Source organism: Vidua macroura, chromosome 1 (genome assembly GCF_024509145.1).
Source record: "Vidua macroura isolate BioBank_ID:100142 chromosome 1, ASM2450914v1, whole genome shotgun sequence".
NCBI classification, from domain to species: Eukaryota; Metazoa; Chordata; class Aves; order Passeriformes; family Viduidae; genus Vidua; species Vidua macroura.
The window spans coordinates 101,023,501-101,039,692 of record NC_071571.1 but is presented as its reverse complement, the minus strand read 5'-3'; the positions used below and the strand labels follow the sequence as shown (position 1 = coordinate 101,039,692).

The window sequence follows — 16,192 nt, the reverse complement described above, 5'->3', positions numbered from 1 at the left end:
TCACCTCATCAAGGACTCTTGGCACTTGCTGGGCACTCCCTTGCTTGGGTCACTTGTGGGCTGCCTCAGGGCCTCTTGGTGCTGTGCCCAAACTGCTTTCCCAGGCCATGGCACCTGCTCCCCTGTTCCTTCTCTCCTGCTGAAGGCACTAACTGATGCTGCTCCACCTTAAGGGACACTGCTGCCACATGAGTGTGCCAACTGTGCTGGCTTGGGTACCAGAAGGAGACCCTGTGCTGTCCCCAGGTGCCCCTTGCTTGCCCCAGCCTGCCAGCAGAGTGCAGGCACACTGCCTCTCCAAAGGGTGGTGGCCCCTGGCTGCCAGCCATGCAAACTCATGCTAAGGCTGACTGTCACTAACAAGAACTGCACCTTAGTATCATGGCAAGATAATTTGGAAGTGAGATACAAGATGAAAGTCAACTTTGGCCTAGTAAGAATTGCAGCATAGCTGGGTACCCACTGGGCACCAAGTGGCCTTTCATTCATTTCCTGGGTGGCCCAGGAAACTCCCCAGGTGCTCTCTCCACTAATGAGGCAGAGGTCCCATATAAGGCAAATTTGAGACAAGGTCACCAGTACAACCAAGCATGTGACTAATTTTCACAAAAGCTCTCCAAGTCAGACTTCCAAAGTCTTTAAGATTTCCCCTCTCGCTTTGTATAAATGGATCCCTGTAACTCTGTGCTTTGTCAATTGACATGCTGGGTGGAGGAAGTGGTTGTCCCAGAAACTCCTCAGGCTTCTCCATGCTGCAAACTTGACCAACTACACAGAGGTGGCACTTGGCAAGAGTCACTGTGAGCTGTTCCTCCAGCTGCAGAAATGATCACACAGGACAGTCAACTCCAAGTCAATCAGCTTTTGTACTTAGCATTAGTAGAGATGGATCATATAAACACTGGAGTGGTCACAGGCCAGCTGGGCAAGGGGAAGGGCAAGAAGAGGTGGTGGAATGAACAAGTTCTAACATGTCTAAGGGCTAAAGTCATCCTAGGACACCAAGGTGCCCCTGTGCAACCCCTGCCACGTGTAAAGAGACGGATCCTGTGAGTGGCACTGAAAGGGTCCCATATGTGGCCCCAGACTGAGAGTGACCATGCAATGTCACTGGGGCACACTTTGGGCTTTGCAGGGTCCTGCAGGGCATGGCTAACACTGCCCCCAAAAGTGGGAAATCAGAACAAATGCCAGCATCGGAAGAATGTGTGCAGGGGGACAGTAAGGAAAAGCACACTAAAGAGAAAATAAAATAGCATCTATTAACTTTAGTCCTTAAGCGTAATACTTAGCAGTATAAGAGTTCACAGAAATATTTTTTTAATAATGTTTATCAGAAACATGGCACTTTACATCTTCAGGTCACTGAATATACAATGATTATTCCTCACAACATCCCTGTGAGGTAGGCATTAGATTGCAGTTACTATTTTACCTGTGGGCAGAGGCAGAGAAGTATGTAATCAATCCTGCACAATTAAGTTAATGAAGTTCAACTCACTCACATGGAGAAGCCCTCAGTGACTTGAATGAGAATAGGACAGTGGGGCAGAGCTGATACTTCATCAGCTATATTTTTTCACTCCAGTAAATTGCAATGCTCAGGGTCCAACTCTTTTTCTCCCCCATATCCCCCTGAGCACCTTTGTTAAACAACTTACACATGCTGTGTTGCTACAAAGTGAGATCTGTAGCAGAAATAGGAAAAATACACTTCAATTCAGCCTAAATTTGGATAAAAATGAGAGAAGTTTGCCTGCCCAGCCAAATAGAACAGTTTCAACTTTAGTACTTTATGACATCTGAGACAACATTTCGGCCTTCAGGTATGAATAAGTGTTTGCCTGACTTAATCTAAGGGAAAAAAAGTTTGGTAGACTGCGATCACTTTCTCAGAAATCATGCTTACTTTAGTCAAATTGTTTTACTGAGGGAGGAGGAGGAACTCTGGTGTTTAACTTTCCATGTGTTTAAAAAACCCCTTAGCAATTTCTCAAATAAACTTCTCTTTCATTTTTTTTTTGTTTCAAAAATGAAATAGAGCGGGTTTGTAAACTTTAATGCAATGAACAAATCCTAGTGTTTAATTATTGATTTTAATGACTTTGTACTGTAAATCAACTTCAGGAAACAAAGTATACTTGACAGTATGGCTACTGTGATTAACTCATCTTCCTATAGCTTTCAGTTATGAAGAGATGCACTGTTCAAGAAAGATTCATAGTCTCAACCTGTAAACACAGCAGCCTGGCTGAAGCCAAGGAAGCCATTGTAATCAATTCCTGCTGAGTAGCTGATCCATCAATTCCTTCATGTGCAGTATCGGTGACAATGGTGTGCTCCAAATTGAGAGATGATCACGATTGAAGAGGCTTGGGTCCACATACTCTAGAAACCTAAACATACTGCTCTTCCCAACAGAGAAATCTTCATTCTTATTTAATGGAAGACTCAGTCTAGTGGAACCATGGCTGTGCACTATGATGGGAGAAGAACAGAGAAGTGGTTCTTGGCAGAAATCACCTTCATTTTGAGGAGGAGGGTGTGGGGAAAAAAAGAGGGAAGAGCAATTCTTAACATTATTATCAAGGGACATGTTAACTTCCAATTTGAGATTCACTTTTCCTTCTGAAAATTGAAACTTTTAGGTCACAACCTCTTCCCCAAGGAACTTTAACTTTTAAATCCATGTAGCAATTGTACTCTCCAGACAAAGGGCAAAAATATAAAAGAAAAAAAGCTCAGAAGTGCACTTTGCATATCCTGCCTCACAAAGGGTTAAAGTGCTAAGTTTGATATATCCAAAAATTAAGCATCTCTCCTACTCCTTTATTTTTTTAAATGAAACTTTATCTTTGGTTTCTTGTATCTTCCCTGTAATTTTATCCTTTGTTTCCTCCATTTTCTCTGTAATTTTATCCTTTGTTTCCTCCATCTTCTCCGTAATTTTATCCTTTGTTTCCTCCATCTTCTCCGTAATTTTATCCTTTGTTTCCTCCATCCTGTCTTGTAGGTATTCCTTTACTGGTGGTGGTGTGGACATATAGCCGTGCTTACGTAGGTATTTAACAGTGACAGATGTTCCTCCCAAAGTCACAGTGTATCTGGCAGGAGTTGCAATCTTAAAAGAAACCAGAGAACACAGCACATAGATAAAACAGGAAAATAACAGCCAGCAAAAGGTATTTTTTTATGTTGAAAATTTATTTTGACCAGTGTCAGATTCTAAAGATATCTTCAATTTATAAGGAAATAAGGCAGTTTACAGTGCATCCCCTAGGAATGCATACCTTTTATTTAAAGTATCATTTTGGCAGAGCCAGCAAGGGCATTAGACTTCCCTTAAAAAAACTCATCAACACATAAACCCTCCCTGTGCAGCTTGTAGGACAAGCATTCAACATCTTGATGCAATTCAAACAGACTGCATGTGAACACTGAGTTTCTTCCAACACTGCCAGATCTCCCAGCTATAACAACATCTTTAGATTTAATAACCGTCTTTATTTATTGGTCTCTTTTAGGCACAGGAAAAATTGGAAAGAGTCATACTTCCACATTTTGTTTGGGAAAGTAATCCCTTTGAAAACAGGCAAGAAGGACATCACTTTTAGAAACAAAACAGATTGAGTGGCATGTACAGCAAATATTGTACCTTGGTTTTGGATGGTCTGACATGTTTCAAGTTTCCCAAACACAGACTTTGCACATATAAAGCAATAAAAGGAAACCCAAACCTGAATGTAAGTAATTGATTCAAATGGACAATGAAAATACTTGCCAGTGATGGACATCTAAGGGGAAGACAAAAAGTCATCTAGGGTAAAAATAACTGTCCTTTTACCTGAAATTCAGATGAGGTGTTTAGACGTTATCTCTTTGTCCCTGCTAATCATGTCAGGGATACTGAGTAACTTAATCGTCATCTCAGAGGGCTGCAATACTTTTGCAGCAAAGAAGTTATTTTAGAAATACAGATAAACTCCTTGAAGGAACACAGAACACATATCAACTTGCATGGGACTATTTTTACCACAAAATGAATGCTTAAGTACATGTAACTATCAAAGAAAGCTAATTAATTCCTTCTGCTGTAAACAAGTAAACTCTGTTTATTTCACCAGGCAAGACTTAGAGCTTATTTACAAACTATAATTATACTTACTTTATACAATGCATATGCAGTTAGTGCATTTCCACTCTGGGAATTTTTCAGGATGTCTACTACGCTGTCTGGTAAGCCAATCAACTCTAGGAATGGAACAACATTCACTCCACTATAAAAGAGAAAAACATTGGTAACTTGAATGGGAATTTGAAACCTGAATAGTAATTTAGAGTACTATTTCTTTATTACACAAACTTCATAATTTGAAAACAATTTTTTTTTAATCTAAGCAATATACTTACAGGATTTATGTTTCTTACCACAGGAAAATTAATGTTCTTCTCAGCACTTCAAAAGGTGACCCATTTATATTATCTCTGTTGGGTGGAATAGTTTCTAATTTACCTGTGTCCCAGTTTATGTTTGAGGTAAGTAGATGTAATGGTGGTAAGACTGCTACTCAGGTTCCAGCTGTGCACATTCAATTTCATGCTCTGTTTTGTCTAAAATTACATTTTTTCTATTAAAATTTCAGATGATGTTCTCCATTCACTTCTAAATATATCAAACATGGAATGTGGCAAAAGAAAAGGAAGCAACATGTTACATGGACAAGACTTCAGGGGCTTTGTCCTCAGTTGTTCTACTGTGTCAATATAAGGTATCAAGATTGGTGGAGGGAGCTCCTATCACATTTTCTTTCTATTTGAAATCCAGGGAAACACCAAAAGAGAAAGGAAAGCTAATCTTTATATTACAGAAGAAAGCTACACACAGTTATAGAAGACCTGAATGTCCAGTATTTAGAGATTTTGTCTTATTAGTACCATTATCCATTTCTACCTAATATTTTAAGCATTCTTCTGAGCATGCAATTGCTTTAGCATCAGGAACAGTAACAGGCAGTAATTTCCCAACAGCTACTAGAACCTACAGTATGAAGGCCTATTCCCAGAGTAGGGAATGCAGACCTAGTAAGAGCTGAAAGACAGCACTAACTGTGCCATTTCATAAACCACCGCTGTTTAGTCTTGTATGACCAGTCATTCTGAAAGTTATTTTTCTGCTTCAAGAGGGCACTGCTCCTGTGGCATAACAAACTGAAGCTTTGTTATAATTAGTTGAATTAGTTTCTAGTTGAGTATTTCAGTTGTTTTGATCTGCCAAATACCTACTTTAGCAGCAGGCTTTAGAGTTTCAAGAAAAGTAATCTTCACTCAATGTGAAATGTCAGGACATAAGCATCAACCTGAATTTATTCAAAGCAAAATATTTTTATAGTTCAAGACCTTTATTCCTCTGACATGAGCTAAATTTAGAATGACATTTGGATCTATAGCTCCCAGAAAGGGCAATTATGCCAGCTGGTTAGAGTAACTAAAACAAACACTTGTGCAGTAAGGCATTCTGATGTCAGAGTTCCATCCTTGCCACCACAAACCATCGTTGTTTCATGCTTTCTATTATTAAATATACAACACCAGCAGTCCAGAGATAAACATTTGCTTATATTTAGCAAACTATTTCCAGATAAATAAAACTTCTTTCATCTGAACTAGCAAACTAGCAGCTCATAATTGATGTAGTAGTTTTTTCTGATAAATGCCATTTTCCAGAATGGTATCTAGCACATGCTGTAACTAAAAGAAACTAAAATTAGAATACTTCATTTATCTCTCTTTTTTTTTAACCACACAAATATTTAATTTCCAATTAAAAAGTATAGTCTACAGTAGCAATGTTTTCAGTGGATGGAAGGAAAGACAAGAAACAGAAACAAAAAAGGAGGGGATACACATTGTGAACAGCTAAGTGAGGTAAATCCAAGAAGTGAAAATCCAGTTATAAGGAATGACTGGGGATGAAGAGGGGAGGAAGTGGTAACCTGAAGTCCAAGGGCAAAAAAAAAAAGAAAAAGTCTATAAAGATCTCAACTAGCCATTCACAATCAGGATTCCAAATCCCTATCTTTACCTTTAGAGAGATTACTAATAATTTCAATGCTGCTTACATCCATTAATCATTTTGGAGAGATGAGCATTCCTTTAAATGTCAGCAACATACCAGGTACACAGCAATAACTGCATGGTAATAGTATGTACATTACACTCTCATGAATCCTATATATTTTCAATATTAACCTTATGCTTTAGTCAAAAATGTAGCCACATTTCTCTTTTAAATATAAAGGCACTTTTTAACATGCAATAATAATTTATATGTCCTTTCACTAGTAGATCTCAATTCAACCATGGTATTGGGCACTGCAACAAAATGCCAACTTACTTCATGGCTGCATAGTAAAAGGATCCAAACCATACAGTGGAAGTCACAAGGTGCACTGGAATCATGACTTTCCCATACTGCTTAAAAGTTTTCTTGAATCTCTGAACAAGACTAATTGATTTATCTTGTAATGGATCAGGTTCTGAAGAATCTGACTCTGCAGGGCTCTGCTTGGGTGCATCAGTGGCCGAAGGCAAAGGATTTCTCCCTTCTGGTACTTTGTGAGAAGTGTCTGCTGGCTGGGATGAAAAAGCAGTTTTCTTTGAGGCAAAGTGAGCTGCACCTGCATGAAGACATTGTTTAGGAGGGTCCAGTGCCAGAATGACTTTGCATCCCACAGTAGACAACACAGACTGTCCTTTCAAGCACTGAAAGACACCGGTGCGAGGGAAGAACCAACACGTCCCATGCGCCAGCTGAGATGCAGAATGTAACAGACTCCGCTGCATTTTGATGAAGTGTGGATGGAGTTTCTATAAAGAAGAAACAAGAGTAAACAAACTGCATTTCAATGGTGTGATTTCTACTTGCTCCAATGTCACTTAAAATTCTCAAATTTTAAATGGCTTTCTATTCTACTTTAGAAAGGTTTTCCTCACATTCTTTGCAGAAATGGTTACCTTCCAGAATTAAGGAAATAATTTTCTAGTTTCTTCAGCATTCTGAACTAAAATAGCACCTTCACTTAACATACTCTGCTCCTCACTGCTAAAATGATCACTCTATTCCCAAAAATATTTTTAGGAGTTTAGTACTATCTACTGCTTTTATCTACATGATCTGGCACAGCCATTGAAAAGTTACCTTTAAACTTCACTTATAGTAGCATCTGATAACTTGTGTGATACTTTGAGCCTACATAAATGCATTAAAAATTCACTGAAGTAAATGCAATTAAAATATATTTTTGGTGTCAGTGCATTCTTAGTTTTGGTAAAATTTTTCACGTTCGATACTATTTTCAGTAGAAGTTCATAAAATTGAGAAAACCCCAATAGAAGTAATTATTAATAATCAAGCAATAGCCTAAATAGTAACAAACATAGTTAAAAAAATAGTAACTGTAACAGCCTGCCAGTAACACCTGTCAGGAAGGGGGAAGGTACTGTTGAATGTCATGTATTAACATAAGCAAAACTGAATTGCAATTTTCCAAATATTGCAATGCAAAGAATATTTTAAAACTGTGGAATAATCCAGTTAACTCTATGATTTTGAATACTTACCAGTTACTCCTGAAAGTTTGAAATAACTATTGAGAGCTTTACCAAAAAGAAGACAGGAATTTACTTTTGCATGCATAGACATCAAGAAATAATTTTACCCCCCAAAATGCATGCTTTGAAATTGTGAAATAATCTTTCCTTTCCTTTATTCAATGGTTGCAAGTTACAGAACTAGCATTCCTTCCCTCCAAAAAAAAAAAAAAAGGTGATGCTAATTGATGTAACAAATGCCATTTAAGTCAGTTACACTACAAGTTTTGTACAATACTAATGCTTTTCCATTTTAATTGCCACAACAATTCTTTATCCAAACTAGAAATCATCCAAATTTAATTGAAATGTTGTATCTGCTTTCCCTTCACCTTAGATATAGGCCAGGTGTTTTAGCAGTGAATTTTTCTAGGCTGCAGAAAACGATTAATACTTCCTAACAGAGAAAGAAGCTTAAAAAACAAAAAAAAAGTGAAACCATACATACCCTTTATTATTTTCCAGATATGGTAAGGGGTGTATCTTCAAAAAGTTGCAACTCTTCCACTAGCTCCCCACCTTTCAAATATATGTCTTGAACACATTGAGGCCCCTGCTAAAGTGAAAAAAGGACACATTTAGAGAACTAGCAACAAGAGCAAATTTATCCTATGAAGATTTATTTCTGTTCAGCCTGAAACCTTGCAACTGAAGAATTTATTGGTGTAAATTCCCTTTTGAATACTGACATGCTAATGGGAGATTTTTTCTGAGTAATTTTAGAATTTCCTCAACTTTGAATTACTGTTCAAGAGAGGAAAGTTTCATAATCCAAATGGATCTGTTGGAACAGTCCTGCCTGTATGTTTGCTAGGTAGTTTTATGCTACTGTTGTACTTGAATTAATGGCAATTACTAGAATGACAATGTTTGATGTGGGGAGAAGAGGAATTCCCAGGTTTCAAACTCCCTGGGAATCTCTGCATTGCTTGTGACACACAGACACACACTTTTGTTGAACTCCTACTAACAGGAGGTACTGCATCAACGGGGAAAAGGAACTTGTGTCTCCATATAAGGAAGCAGTTACTCTGTCCTGTTGAATTATGAACTCGGTGGGAGTGAAGAAGTGCTGCTGCTGTTCATGGAGCAATAAATCAGCTACAGGTACTGGCCCTCCACGACTCAGTTTTCTGTAAGACTTCACTGGAAGCAGCAATTGCTTGTGGTATCTCTAGTTTTGCAAGAAACAGAGATTCTTGCTTACTTCTGAAACCCAAATGCAATTGCTTCTCAAAATAAGAAGTAGTGAAAACACTCAGCAAAACTCAAGTGTTCAGATGGCACTCTATCATGTGCCAACTCCTTAACTGATTTATAGAAATTGTAACAACAAACATGCAACATGACAACTGCATTCCTTGCCTATTGCCACTTACAGTTCTTTCCTGAGGGATAACATTGTCTACAGTGAACTGTTTTCCCCTCTCACTAATAGTACACATCACTGAGTGTCTGCCCTAAGTAGATTTTCTCAATATCCAGCCAGCAGACTCAGCAAAAAGCATCCATCTATGGGAATCTGGAGGCTCTTGAGTCAGACTTCTACTGTTCACCAGTACCCTACTGAAAAATACCTGGTTCAAACAAGCTTTGCAAATTGCCACCATACAGCATGGGGAAACCATAATTTTGAGTCATTTATGTTATTAACAGGACACTGCATTCCAGCAGCCTTGGGAAGAGATCATTCCTCAGCACAGGACTGAGAAGCTGAACAAGCATTTCTGAATTTTTCCACTCCTTGTAGTGCATTTACAGTAGCACTTCTCAGAGCACTGTTTCTAGATTTTGCAAGATGTAGGAAAGGCATATGAATCAAATTACAGATTAATACAGCATACACTTTTCCTAATGACCTTACTGTGTTTCACAAGTAAGTGCTTTGCTTATTTAAATGAACAAAGGAGAGACCTTTTGAAGTGTTGGTACATTGAGTATTACACTGCTACCCAGAAGCACTGGCATGAGGGAGCTATTATAAAGGCTACAGCAAGATGTAGGAGAGGCATATGAATCAAGTAACAGATTAATACAGCATACACTTTGTAAATTCATTTTAAAGAAACAAATATTTTTAAAGGGGTGATGGGTGCAGCTGCTCAATTGTTATACTTTAATTACTTGGCTCAACAATGCAAACAAATCTTTATCAGGACATATAAAGTGCACAATAATTATGGTTGGAGGTCCAAATAAACATGAAACTAGCTGTTTCATCCCTCTAAAACATGACATGAATACAGAGAAACTTGTCCTTTAAGACAATTAGTAAGAGGAAGTTCCTAAAACCTGTGCACTCTACAGGCAACAGGAAGTGTGTCAGCCTATGAATTTGAGACACAGATTTCTTCTCTAAGCATAATACTTCTCAAAGAAGTTACTGGAGCTATACAAGCTATACAATTGCCCCTGTAACTTTAGGTTGTTAAAACCACTCAGATTCTAAGGAAGTCAGGGCAGTAACCTGAACGTTACCCACAACTGCACCTAGTGACTTTTGAAAAGTTGCTTCTTCATTTTAGTGTGTTTAACATTTTTCCTGCTGTTGCATCATGCTGCAAAGGTGCAGAAAAGGACAAGAAGGTACAAGCTCCACATACCAAGATGGGAAAGCTCTTGTCTGTGGAGTGGGGGCAGGGGGAAAGGTGTTTCAAAGCATCTTAGATTACTTGATTAGTTTTCTCTTAAAAATGCCACGAAGAAAAAAAAAATCTGTCTAAGGACAAATATAACTCAAGTTCTCTGCTCCAAGAATTCCATGTAGTCAGTGACTGAATAGATATTAGCTACAGAAATAATGAAATGCTATACAAACACTTGTGATATGGTATCCTCTTCAGCACTGTCACATCCCAGCTAACTATTTAGTAGGCTCGCCAGCAGACTGTAAACTGAGCTGTAGAGATATTGGTTGTTCAAGACAAACTCCTGGTTGGGATTCCTGGATAACCATTTAATTCCTGAAGGCACCCCTGTCTTATGGTGAGCTGTTAACAAGGCCTCTGACATAAAGGGAGTGCTCTAGGGGCCTCTTATGGAAAAGTACAGATCAGCTTCTCATTGCAGTGCTGGAGGTTTTGTTTAGGAAACTTCTGTACTTGTGTTATAATTCAGATCAGCTTTGGCATAAATCTCATATACTGCAAGAGCATCCTGGCTCTTGCATTTACTCTACTTTCCAGTGATAATTAGAAAGTAGATATTAAATTTGCTTTTTGTTCCCGAGGACAACAAAAGTTCAGGAATTTTAAATGCCAGAGTGCTGGTTTATATGACTGTCTCAAAGTGGGCTTTGGATGCGTGCAAACATTCTATGCCAAAAAATTCCAGGGCATCTTTGGAAAACACAGAAGTAACAAGCCTGGCTAATATAGCTATGGCAAAGGCTGCTGTGGGTATTTACTGTTGGAAAGAGGAAACATGTCAGTGATACTGTCAGATGAAACTTTCATCAGATAATTTGTGTAAAAATGGTTACCCTGTTACAATTAATGTTTTTTGAGTTACCAGAAAAATTAAAATATGAGAAAGGGAGGTGCATAAAAGATGGCAAGAACTTTAGTGTTAAGATAATGGCAAAAACTTTAGCGTTAAGTTTTTTTGTAAAAGAGGTCAGAAAGCATCTGAGGGAATTGAGGGTATAGTATATGTAGAGAACACTCGATTATTTTCTCAGTTCTACCAGAAACACTCTGGACACAATATGTAAATATGGATGACTTTAAAGCATTTTCACTTGTTCTGTTACTGTTTAAAAAAAGAACATTAATTATACCACAGGAGAGTTCCCAATGAAAATCCATGAGCTTTTTCTACTCCCAAGACACCTTTCTATGGAAACAGAGAAATAATTTACATTCTTGTCATATTTAGTGTAAAATCTAGAAAACTTTGAGAATTGTGTGTGGCAGACAGAGTAGAATTTTGAAAGGAAAGAAACCAAGTTTTCAGAAATCCTTTTCAACTCATCTTTCAGATTACATAAAAAGCAAATACAGAGATCTCATCCAAGCAGCTCAGTTTAATAAACAACACCACCATATTGCTTACATTTTTACTAAATATAATAAAAAAAACCCAAAGCTTGTTTTCAGATTTAAATTGTTCTTTTAAAGTTGTTTTTTTGAAAAACTCATTGACAGTGTATTAAAAAAACCTCAAAACTGATTTTGCCAAGTTTATAGACCAAAATAAGAAAATAAAAAAACCACTACTGAACTGAAAACATATATGGGTGCCCTAAAAATCTGGGAACATATTTTTAAATCATTGTAAGACTAGTGCAATACATGCAAAGCATTGTTTTTCTTAAATTCAATGTAAAATAAAACTATAAACCTCTTGGTAACTGCAAAGGGTTCGCATAGCATGGAGTCACTAACCAAAGATGGGAAAGTGGAAGTGCACAGGGACTTTTTATGCTTTGTATTAATACCTTGAGTGCATGAATGAACATTTAGCATTTCTATTTCGACCTTTACTACTTTTGCAGTGTCACTCAAACTATCTGTTATTCATTCTCAACTAAGAAACTTGCTTATAATTTGAAGTTTGGGCATCATTAGCTGTGTAGTTTTGTCATTCACAACTGTCTAAAAATATAACACCACATTTTAGGTTAAAGGCAGTAATGCCAAATAAATCACAGTGGAATTTATTTAAAACTTGGTAAAATCATGTTTAAGCAAATAAAAGACTAAAACCCTTGCAGACAGACGACCCTAAAGCATTAGCCTCACCCTACCTCTATACTATTTTTACTTAGTAAATGCTATGCTATAATTTTTTAAATTTATCATATTATTACAACTCAATACTGCTAAGTGGAGATAAGCCAACAACTTTGTTATTCTTATTTTACCTAAACTATTCTTCTTGCTGAAACACCCTGAGCAAAATCAAAAAAGTAAAATAAACTTTTCCACAGTCCTTACACACCGAGTAATCTTCACTGCTACGATCTTCTGATACTCAAATATTAAAAAGGACAAGAAGAAATAGCTTTAGGAAGAATAAAAGATATTGCAGATATATGTAAAGTCTGCACACTGGATTCAGAAGACAAAGCAGGAGAATGTAATGCAATGCCTGTGTGCTGAATTATATATCTGGAATGCTAAACAGGAGCCTTAACAGCACAGTCAGTATGTCCATGGTAACTCCATTCTTCTCTGTGATGGAAAGTACTGGATCTTAAGATTGCCTGTAGCTGACCATTATATGAAAACGTGAATGCTCTCTCTCAAATGCTTCTAAAAGAAAGGATCACAATCAGCTGTAGTGCTTTCTGCTCTTCAGAACTGTTTTTAATAACTGGTGCTATTCTATCTGTTAGCACTGGTTCCTTCTTTCACAAGCTTCGTTCTGCCCTCTACTGAATTTTTAAGTAAGTACAACTCACACTACTAACACAAAAGGTTTCTGCTGTCTATGATTCTGTCCAACAAGTGTTGCTGCATCATCCTCTGTACTAGTTACAGAGCCTCTCAGATTATAGGCACATGTCAAGGAAAAATTTGGCTTTTAAAGTGCTATCTGGTTTGATTTTTCTTTTTGTCCATTTGTCACTCTACAGACATGTCTGCAATAAGCAAGGTAGAGAAGTTATACCTGTAGATTGCAACTAAGCCTAAAAATAGGCATATTATATATCTATGCTAAAAAAAGATCAAAAAAGCCTTATGTTAGTGAAAAGCAAGGCCTGCATTTATCTACTTCTTCACACTATCTTCCACTTTAGGCTAATGATCAAAACAAGATCTGATTCTCTTTCGATTCCACTTAGGTAATAACTTTCAGAATCCTAACAGCTTCTTCCGTCCTTGTGTCTCCCAAGGTATCTTTAGTTCACTCCTCCTAAAACACTTGTGGTTGTCTCTCAGAGGGTTTTCAGCCACAGGGCCCTTGATATGCAGGTGTGGGGGCTGTAGGGACATGTGTGTAGTGGTCTGGTTTACAATGCAGTGGAAACTTATTGGAAAATTATTGGAAAACTAACAGGGGCTGGAAAGGGACTTCACATAAGCAAGCCTCAGATCTGCAGTTTCCTGCATATGACTCAACTCCTTCAGAAAAATAACCAACCCACAACTGAACTGAGGAGGGGTTAGATGCTAAAACATGAACAAACAAATACAGAGATCAGTTTTCTACACTTCATCAAAACACTGTTTGAGAATCTCTTAGGATCTTCCCTCTCAATAGTACATTGTATTTTATTTGACAAACTCCTCACCTCTTTCAACTCACTGAGCATCTCAAGTGTTTTTCAGCACTTTTCCACATGCTGAAATGCATTGGAAATATGGTTATTATATGTTCAGAGCTCAAATATTTCTTTTATGATGAAATTCAGAGCTGCAGTGCACATCTCTTTTCACTAATAGAGTCATTAATGAGAGTCAAAAGGTTGCTGCCAAAAACTGAACTCTTGCTCAAGACTTCCTGCTACTTGCAACTTGTATTCTAGTAGCCAAGCTAATTTTTGAATTCATAGTTTTTCTGGTCACTCAGCACTTCACTGATATAGACAATGTGGATTATAATAATTACTTTTTAAAGTCTCTGGAATTGTAATAAAATATTTATTCATGAAAAATGTAATGAAACAATTAGAGACACACTGCAGATCCAGTGACTTTTACTGAAACAGATGGTGCTGACACAAATAAAATTCAGCCTTTTTGCCCAGATCTGTTGTGTTTGTGCAGCAAGGTTCTGCTGGAGGGTGGGCTATAGGGGTGGTTTCTTTGAGAAGCTGCCAAAAGCTTCCCCCATGTTTGAGAGAGCCAATGCCAGCCAGCTCCAAGAGAGACTCACCGCTGGCCAAGGCTGAGACCATCAGTGATGGTGGTAGAGCCATGGGATAACATGGCTAAGAAAGAAAAAAAAATGTTGCAGAGATGTAATTGAGGCCAGGGCAGAGCAGAATGAGAACACCTGAGAGGAACAGCCCTGCAGACACCAAGGTCAGTGAAGAAGGAGGGGCAGGAGGTGCTCCAGGCACAGGAGCCGAGACAAGCCAGCAGCCTGTGGTGCAGACCATGGTGAGGGAGCTGTGTCCCTGCAGCCCGTGGAGGTCCAGAGAGGAACAGAGATCCACCTGCAGCATGTGGAGGACCCCATGCCAGAGCAGGTGGAGGCTGTGACCCTACAGGAAACCCACACTAGAGAAGGTCCTGTAAGGACCTGGAGGGACCCCCCGCTGCAGCAGGGGAAGGAGTGAGTCCTCCCTCTGTAGAGGAAGCAGTAGCAGAGACAAGGTGTGATGAACTAACTGATTGTAACCCCCATTTCCTGTCCTCCTGGGCCACTGAGAGGAAGAGTAGGGAGAGAACTGGGAGTACAGTTAAGCCAAATAAGGAAGGAGGAGTGGCAGGAAGAAATTTTTAGGGTTTGTTTTACCTCTCATTTCCATACTGTGATTTGATTGGTAATAAATTCAATTAATTTCCCCACATTGAGTCTGTTTTGCCCATGACAGCAAGCAATGACTGATCTCTCCCTGCCTTTACCTCAACTCAAGAGCCTTTCATTGTATTTTCTTTTCCCTGCCCAGCTGAGGAGGGGAGGGGTAGAGCAGCTTTGGTGGGCACCTGACATCCAGCCAGAGTCAAACCACCACACCAAACCACAGAATACAACTTTAGATATTCAAATACTTTATCTTGAGTAATTATAAAAGGCATTTATTAGGAATATGCTTAAACTTCAATCTTAGAATCAGCTTTGTACAGCCTTCTGCCTCACCTTCCACAGTGACTACCAAACCTGTTTCCTTTCTAGCCTTGATAAATGCCATTTTTGCCACCTTTGATCTTTACAGGTCTTGCCTCATTGTTGTGTTTTTTCTCTCCATAACCCAACAGCAAGCAACAGTACTATCTGTAATAATACATTAAGTGCAAATTACGTTATGCAATAGTTTTATAAGATACTTAAAACAACAACCTCAAAGTACCAAGTCTTTTACTCATCAAATTCACCCCAAATGCTTCTACAGATGTCCAAAAAATATTCTCAAGGAAGAACTCTGAAGCCTTACAATTAGAAACAAAGTAGGAATAAAAGTAAACTAGTGTGAAACTGGGGAAAAACCATCCCAGCTTCTGCAAAAACAGAATTCACAGTGGAAGCATTGGGTTCAAGATTTTTTCTTTTATTCTATCACCACATATATTTCACACTTTGAAACACTGAAAAGCTGTCATTTTTCCCAGCAAAAAATACAGAACGTTCATCTTTCAGCAGAATTACTGTTGGCAGACATTCATTTCCAGTATAAATCTTTTCTAAATATTCAAAGTAAGTGCTGAATTCTCTGTTGTGAATTCAGATTTCTCCATATGGGGAAATATGTGCAGTATCAATCAGAATATCTTGAAAAATTATGTGTGAAGAGGCTGATCATAACATTTACAGAACACACACACACTCAAAACCACAGTCTTCATCTAATTTTCAGTAAACGCTATTCCCAACATCTCTACAAATGAATGTGAAGAGTTCTTACAAGAGAAGTATTATTTTTATTAAGGTC

General features: G+C 38.2%; 1 protein-coding gene across 7 annotated transcripts in view; it reads right to left on the bottom strand.

Annotated features, from left to right (window-relative positions):
- Positions 1–1,237: 1,237 nt before the first annotated feature.
- The window catches only part of FAM210A (family with sequence similarity 210 member A), a 19,325-nt gene continuing 4,370 nt past the window's right edge, over positions 1,238–16,192 (bottom strand). For 4 of the 7 annotated variants that reach the window (XM_053971002.1, XM_053971015.1, XM_053971009.1 and 1 more), the window contains exons 2-5: positions 8,099–8,206; positions 6,395–6,867; positions 4,166–4,277; positions 1,238–3,121 (exon numbers count right to left, since the gene is read on the bottom strand). In XM_053971002.1, coding sequence (XP_053826977.1) covers positions 2,822–3,121; positions 4,166–4,277; positions 6,395–6,843 — 861 coding nt within the window. In that variant the 5' untranslated portion in view covers positions 6,844–6,867; positions 8,099–8,206 and the 3' untranslated portion in view covers positions 1,238–2,821. The remainder of the gene's footprint in view (positions 3,122–4,165; positions 4,278–6,394; positions 6,868–8,098; positions 8,207–16,192) is intronic. The other 3 variants (XM_053971037.1, XM_053971029.1, XM_053971047.1) reach the window with 1 other exon arrangement.